The sequence below is a fragment of the Mangifera indica genome, chromosome 2 (genome assembly GCF_011075055.1).
Source record: "Mangifera indica cultivar Alphonso chromosome 2, CATAS_Mindica_2.1, whole genome shotgun sequence".
Lineage (NCBI taxonomy): Eukaryota > Viridiplantae > Streptophyta > Magnoliopsida > Sapindales > Anacardiaceae > Mangifera > Mangifera indica.
Window position 1 is genome coordinate 11328632 of NC_058138.1, and position 7191 is coordinate 11335822.

Genomic DNA, 7191 nt, shown 5'->3' on the forward strand with positions numbered 1-7191 from the left:
TTATAACACTGTAGACATTTTATATAAGTAATAAATTATAAGTGGTTTTACAACCTGAGCGACGGAGGCTGGATATGTACGCGTGACGATGTCCTTCAAACAAGTCATACGATCCTCAAATCGAGTTATCTGGGAAGAGACATCGTCACATAATCGGGTCATCTGGGAAGAGATATCGTCGTGAAAACTCAATATCTCACGTAAAATCGTAGCACCCCAGTGCGTTAAGGTAGCATCAGATGTAAAAATACTGGGTGATACGAATGAGGGACACTGCTCGGTGGTATGATGGGTAGTGCAGTCCTCCACTCCAGGATGCTCCTCCACGCTAGGGTGGTCCTCCAATCCAGGATGGTCTGTCGTCCGTGGGCTCTGAACAACAGGGGAACATATAGGCTGCTCCATAACAGGAGGCTGAATAGGCTCCTCATGTGTCTATGGAGTCTCTACGGGTACATCTGAAGGTCCCGAGGATGGAGGAGCCTCGTCTCTAGTCACGGTCAGGACCGAAAAAGACGAGGAGGAATCAACATCGGGTAAACCGGTGTACTCACGAATCTCAGCGTACCACGATAAACCCTCCTCGATCGCTGATGGACGAAGAGGGAATGTGACATCCTCTTAATAATGAAGATATATAAGTCAAAATAATTGTAACATATAATGAATTAATCGACTTATTAATTTACTAGTACATACCGGATCATCAGTGAAAATACGACCTATATGAGTCCAAACAGGGAAGTCTCGCGTACGCCACCTCAACATCCGTGGGGACGCATAGAGATCGACAAGGTCAATCCAATCGTGTAACGTCTCTAAAGTCTCATATATCTAATACTGTAATATAATCATTTACGAGGTAAATAAATCAATTTATATTTTTGCCAATTAATATATATAAATAATAATATAAAACTTACTTGAAATGTGAAAGGAAATCCGTAAAGGTCGTATTTACGGATTTCCTGTATCCGTCTGGAACAGACTCTCTCACTCACCTGTGACATAGAATCGTATGTCATCTGCCATACAGCGACGCCCCAAGGGTAAGAATTAAACCCGTCCAAATAATCAACTAACTGTAAGTACTCCGTGGACACCTTTTTTCGTCGATCATTGCCCAACAAAACCATGTGTAGAATATACAACAAGGCGAGCTTAACAGCGTCAATATCGTCATCCCCTCATGGCCTCAACAAGAAAACACGCTCGATGTCGTGATACTGCACCTTCGGACAACCGCGAAAGTACATAGATCTGATCCTATGTCCGGAGGAGCGAGGAATATATGAGAAACATCAATCCGATGGCTAAACGAAAGCCCTGTCACCAACGCAAACTCAAACGGGCTAAACCTCACATCAACCCCGCTAATCCTAAACCAAAACTCGTCTCTAGCAAAGGGTGGATGTAACTGTCGGAGTAAAAATGCATGAACCAATATCCCGCAGAATTTGGTTTCGGATAAATGAAGGAATGACCTGAAACATGTCCTCTCAAATAGTCGCAGCTGATGAGGGGTCAATGTAGAAGAAATCTGGGATAATGCAGTACACTGTGCACGAGATATCGCATTTGCCCAGAAGTGTCTGGACTCGTCGGGAATGCGCAGCTCGCTGTCAACCCGTCTTCTTTTGCGAGAAATATCCTGTAACAATCACGTAAAATTTGTTAGACATTTATAAAAATAAATATGTAAACAAATGTATTAGTGAAAAAAACATAAAAAGATGAGAAATACCAAATAATCAAAAAGGAAATGACAAAACTTAACAAATAAGAACTGAAATTCGAGTTCTATACGTTCAACTTCCGTAGAATGTTAACAATCGAAAAAGTTATCCTGAAATGACGAAAAATAGAAAAAACGAAACTAAAATTTAAATTTTATAGGTTGAAATACCTTAAAGTGACGATAATCAGAAAATGGTTCGGGAATCTTGAAAATACGAATCGATATATTCTAAAATGGTTAAATTCGAAAAAACGGAACTGAAATTCAAATTCTATACATTGAAATACCTTAAAGTGATGATAATCGAAAAATGGTTTAGGAATCTTGAAAATACGAATCGATATATCCTAAAATGGTTAAATTCGAAAAAACGAAACTGAAATTCAAATTCTATACGTTGAAATACCTTAAAGTGACGATAATCAGAAAATGATTCAGAAATCTTGAAAATACGAATCGATATATCCTAAAATGGTGAAATTCGAAAAAATAGAACTGAAATTCGAATTCTATACATTGAAATACCTAAAAGTGATGATAATCGAAAAATGGTTCGAAAATCTTGAAAATATGAATCGATATATCTTAAAATGGTTAAATTCGAAAAAACGGAACTGAAATATCGAATTTCATACGCTGAAATACCTAAAAGTGACAATAATCGAAAAATGGTTCAGAGATCTTGAAAATACGAATCGATATATCCTAAAATGGTTAAATTCGAAAAAACAGAACTGAAATTCGAATTCTATACGTTGAAATACCTAAAAGTGACGATAATCGAAAAATGGTTCGGAGATCTTGAAAATACGAATCGATATATCCTAAAATGGTTAAATTCGAAAAAACGGAACTGAAATTCGAATTCTATACGTTGAAATACCTTAAAGTGACGATACTCGAAAAATCATTCGAAAATCATAAAAATACGAATCGATATATCCTAAAATGGTGAAATTCAAAAAAACGGAACTGAAATTCAAATTCTATACGTTGAAATACCTTAGAGTGACGATACTCGAAAAATCATTCGAAAATCATGAAAATACGAATCGATATATCCTAAAATGGTGAAATTCAAAAAAACGGAACTGAAATTCAAATTCTATATGCTGAAATACCTTAAAGTGACGATAATTGAAAAATCGTTCGGAGATCTTGAAAATACGATTCGATATATCCTGAAATGGTGAAATTCGAATTCTATACGTTGAAATACCTTAAAGTGACGATAATCGAAAATTCGTTCGGAACTCGTAAAAATAAGAATTCATATATCCTAAAATGGTGAAATTCGAAAAAACAGAACTGAAATTCGAATTCTATACGTTGAAATACCTTAAAGTGACGATAATCGAAAAATCGATCGAAAATCTTCAAAATACGAATCGGTATATCCTGAAATTGTGAAATTCGAAAAAACGGAACTGAAATTCGAACTCTATCAGTTAAAATACCTATTAATGTCACTAACCGAAAAATCATTTGAAAAATTGAAAAAAACGAATCAATATATCCTATAAACGAAAAAATCGAAATATTAAGTTGAAATTACGTCGTTACATCGTAAGTTGTGTCAAAAGCACCAAAATTCGAAAACTCGAATTTAAAATTTGAAAAATACATATAGAAAAACCTAAAACAGAAAAAACGGAAATAAAATTCGAAAACTACACGATCAGAAACCGTAGATAAGAAAATTCTCCATTTAAAACCTAATGAAAATTCTTTAATTAAAATGGTCCACTGTTATATGACAAATTTCCAAAAAACCGCTGTGTTGTAAGGAACTCATCTGGCTCCCCAACATTTTAAAAAACCCACTTTACCCCCCAACTAAGCATGCAAAATTCGCTGCCGTGGGAAAATTCGGCTTGCCGTGGGAAACGCCGTTCCCACGGCAGACTGCCGATTCATTTGGCAGTCATTTTCGGCCAAATTTTGGTCGTTTCGACCTCCGATTTTCACATACATCAAAGCTAGACGTTGTATAACATAAAACTCTTCAATCAATTCAACCAAAACAACTAAAAATCGAAACATTTTAAACATTATTCAAACTATAAACCCTAAAATTTCAAATCCAAAATTCTCAATCAAATCTCAATTATTTCAGCAATAACTTGATCCAAACAAGATTACGGGAGGTATACTAACCTTCTTTGCCATTTGCGGTTGCCGGGAAGCTTCAAAATCGACGGAAATGACCTTCGCCGTGGGATTGACGTGGGAGGTGGAAAGCTTTTGGAATTTTCGTGGAAATGCACAGTGAAAACGCAACTTGCAGTGGGAAGAAATGAAATTTTGCTGTGTTTATAAAAGGGGGCAGTTTCGTAATTTGGCTTTTCCCACGACAACATGCTAAATTTCATAAAAACCCGACGTGGGCTATGGATTTCCCCGACACCCCAATGTTTTAAGAAAGCCAATTCACCCCCCCAAAAACCCATTGTCCATTCAGCTGCCGTGGGAGAAATCGTTTGCCGTGGGAAACTTTGTTCCCACGGCAAGACAGCCGATCCATTCGACAACATTTTCGGCCAATTTTTGGTCGTTTCGACCTCCGATTTTCACATAAATCAAATCTACACATTGTATAACATAAAACCCCTCAATCAATTCAACGAAAACAACCAAAAATCGAAACATTTTAAGCATTGTTCAAACCGTAAACCCTAAAATTTCAAACCCAAAATTTTCAATCAAATCTCAATAATATCAGCAATAACTTGATCCAAAGAAAATTACGGGAGATATACTAACCTTATTTGCCATTTTCGGTTGCCGGAACAAAAGAAAATCGGCTGAAATGACGTTCGCCGTGGGAAGTGGGAAGCTTTGGAATTTTCTCTCTGTTGTACAGTGAAAATTTGTTGACTTTATATATAGGGGCAGTTTCGTCATTTCACAAAACATGGGCATTTTTGCTTAAACCTAAATTTTTTGGGCAATTTCGCTTTGACCCCTTTAATTTTGTCTAATTTTAATAATTTCCCCAATAAAAATGACATGATTGAGATGCAAGAGAATAATTTTCTTGTAGACTCTACTAAAACTCTGATGAAACATTTTCCTAGATATAAATTAGAAAATCATAGATGTAGACCTCCGAGGCCCAAACGATAGGTCAAACCATGTTATAAATTCTTTCATTTTAATATTCACTCATGCAAGATCTCACAGAATATCTCAGACTAAATCACTGTACATATGGATAACACAATCATCTTACAATTTAATGTCATTTTCATGGCATCCCTTTTGTAAGACACCATATCGAGTACTTTTAATTCATGTACAAAAAATCATCTCAACAAAAAGAATTGCTATCCTTACCCTAATTTGGCAAGGTGTCAACTACCTTGTTGCCTTCTCTAGAATGTGAATACCACGTAAGGAAGAAGTACTTTAAAGAAACAGAGTTGAGCAGAAAATGCTGAATAAATAACTGATCACGGCGATGTAATCATCTAGAAACAGAGTTCAGCACTTTATCTATAGAACACAGGAATAATATAAATACCAGAACATAAAATATGAAGGATAGGTCCATTACAAACGCATTTTAAATACATTAAATATCAGAATTTTGTAATTACGAGCATCTGTTTCAAGACATTATTTGACATGCAGATTTATACATGTTCCTGAGTTGTTTTGCTAAATCAATCATAGTTGGCCTATCTCCGGCTGACCAATTTAGACATTTGAGGGCAAGCTCTGGAAATGCTTGCAATTGCTCTTCCATTTCAGGAGTTAATACAGTGGCAACAATTTTGGGATCTATTATTTTGGTAAAATCATTCCGCGCAATGTGTATCTTCACATAATCCTGCAACGACACCACACGATGCTCCAATGATTCATCTTGTCCATTAACATTGATGGCCCTTTTTCCAGTTAAAAGCTCAAGTAGCAATGTACCAAAGCCATACACATCAGACATTTCATTGAATATACCTGTTGCAACATACTCAGGTGCAGCATATCCATCGGTCCCTTTCACAGAATCTTCTATTTCAGTCTCACCTTCTGGTATAGACATGGACAATTCAAAATCAAATAATTTTGCAATATTTTCTCCATGGAACACAATATTTGATGATTTGATCGTTCTAGAAACAATAGGTCGAGGGAACCCACAATGGAGATATGCAATTGCATTAGCTATCTCCATTGCAATCTTTAACCTCTCTGTTAATGACAAATGTGGTTCACCTGGACTGTAAATACGATTAGCGAGAGTCAAACGCTGAGCAGATTCAAAAACTAGAGTGGGAAGTTGACTCTCTAAACAACATCCAATCAACTTCAAAATATTTTTGTGCCTCATTTGTGATGCAAATACAATGGTATTAAAACCTCCTTCTGCGCCCCCCTCATCTGTAAACTTCATAACAGAAACTTGTCGGTCCTGCAGAAAACCTTCGTACAAGTTGTAGTAGCCGTCTTTTGTTATAATATTCTGTGGATCATAGTTGTTTGTAGCTATCTTGATCTCTTCAGCACTGAAGCTACGGATCGGATTACATTTACCATTACAAGACTTAATGAACCGTTCCAATAAAATTTTTCCATTCCTGATAAATAATTCCTCTTTTCGGCGTCGATTTCTTTCTTTTGAAAAGAAATTCATCTAGACAAAAAATGCATAAAATTACTAAGCTTTCATTTGCGAAAAGAATTAAAGAGGGTTTGTACCTGCTTGAATATCAGGGTATTCTGATCTTCGTCGTCAACTAAGTCTTCTGTTCTCCCTATATCTCAGATGAGAAGAATTGTTTCTTTATAAAAATGGTGAATTAATAAAACTTTTGCTGTAAAAACTTACTCTCATGTCTAGAAATCAATCAAAACCAAGATGATATAAGCTAATTACAATGTAAGAGTTGATACGTGGCAATTACAGGAAATTTTTACGTCAAGCAAGGGAAAAGTTTTACCTACCTGTAAATAGCCGATTAATCCTAGTGTTGAGATAAACTGAACAGAGGAATGATTTGTAAACAGATCCCAAGATTCATCAAGAATCGAAACCCTGAACCCAACCAAAGAGACAAAGAAAGAGAGAAAAACAGAGACTGATTTTATTGAAATATTTCGTTTACAATTGAAAAGAGAAACAAAAATCAAGATTTTATCTTTGTTCAAAGTGCCAAGTTGGCAATCCATGTATTAATCAATAACGATTGTCCGATTAATACAAAAGAAAACACATCAGCAATAGATCTCCACCGTTCAATGAAGCTTCTTTTACACGCCATATTCCGAAAACGCACCGCTTCGCAGACCTCCCTTTCCTCCATTGGTTTACACATCACACACACCCTTTATTCTTCTTAATTGGATAGACCTCCAAAATTGACACTTATATATGAAAAAATAATTAACTCTGAAACTGATATCCTAATCAGTAAAAATGTATATTATTTATGTTTTAGACATGTTATTTT

General features: G+C 35.8%; 3 protein-coding genes across 7 annotated transcripts in view; all 3 read right to left on the minus strand.

Annotated features, from left to right (window-relative positions):
• LOC123209040 overlaps positions 1 to 565 on the minus strand; it is an 853-nt gene extending 288 nt beyond the window's left edge. The window contains exon 1 of the mRNA XM_044626757.1: positions 55 to 565. Coding sequence (XP_044482692.1) covers positions 55 to 405 — 351 coding nt within the window. The 5' untranslated portion in view covers positions 406 to 565. The remainder of the gene's footprint in view (positions 1 to 54) is intronic.
• Positions 1 to 6425, minus strand: part of LOC123209039 (non-functional pseudokinase ZED1-like) — a 27953-nt gene extending 21528 nt beyond the window's left edge. The window contains exon 1 of the mRNA XM_044626750.1: positions 6388 to 6425. The gene's annotated coding sequence lies outside the window, so the exon portion shown is untranslated. The remainder of the gene's footprint in view (positions 1 to 6387) is intronic.
• On the minus strand, positions 5250 to 6860 carry LOC123209036 (non-functional pseudokinase ZRK2-like). 5 transcript variants are annotated; one of them, XM_044626740.1, is made up of 3 exons: positions 6686 to 6860; positions 6440 to 6495; positions 5250 to 6398 (listed from the first exon to the last, which is right to left on the minus strand). In XM_044626740.1, exon 3 carries the CDS (start codon positions 6372 to 6374, stop codon positions 5349 to 5351), a length of 1026 nt encoding a protein of 341 aa, XP_044482675.1. In that variant the 5' UTR covers positions 6375 to 6398; positions 6440 to 6495; positions 6686 to 6860; the 3' UTR covers positions 5250 to 5348. The 5 variants fall into 5 exon arrangements, with proteins under 5 accessions (XP_044482675.1, XP_044482678.1, XP_044482674.1 ...); XM_044626743.1 differs by having other exon boundaries at positions 6440 to 6501; XM_044626739.1 differs by having other exon boundaries at positions 5250 to 6374; positions 6686 to 6859.
• Between the last annotated feature and the right edge of the window lie 331 nt (positions 6861 to 7191).

Coding starts and splice junctions, on each gene's coding strand:
- LOC123209036 (XM_044626740.1), bottom strand. CDS start 6,374: ATGAATTTCTTTTCAAAAGAAAGAAATCGACGCCGAAAAGAGGAATTA.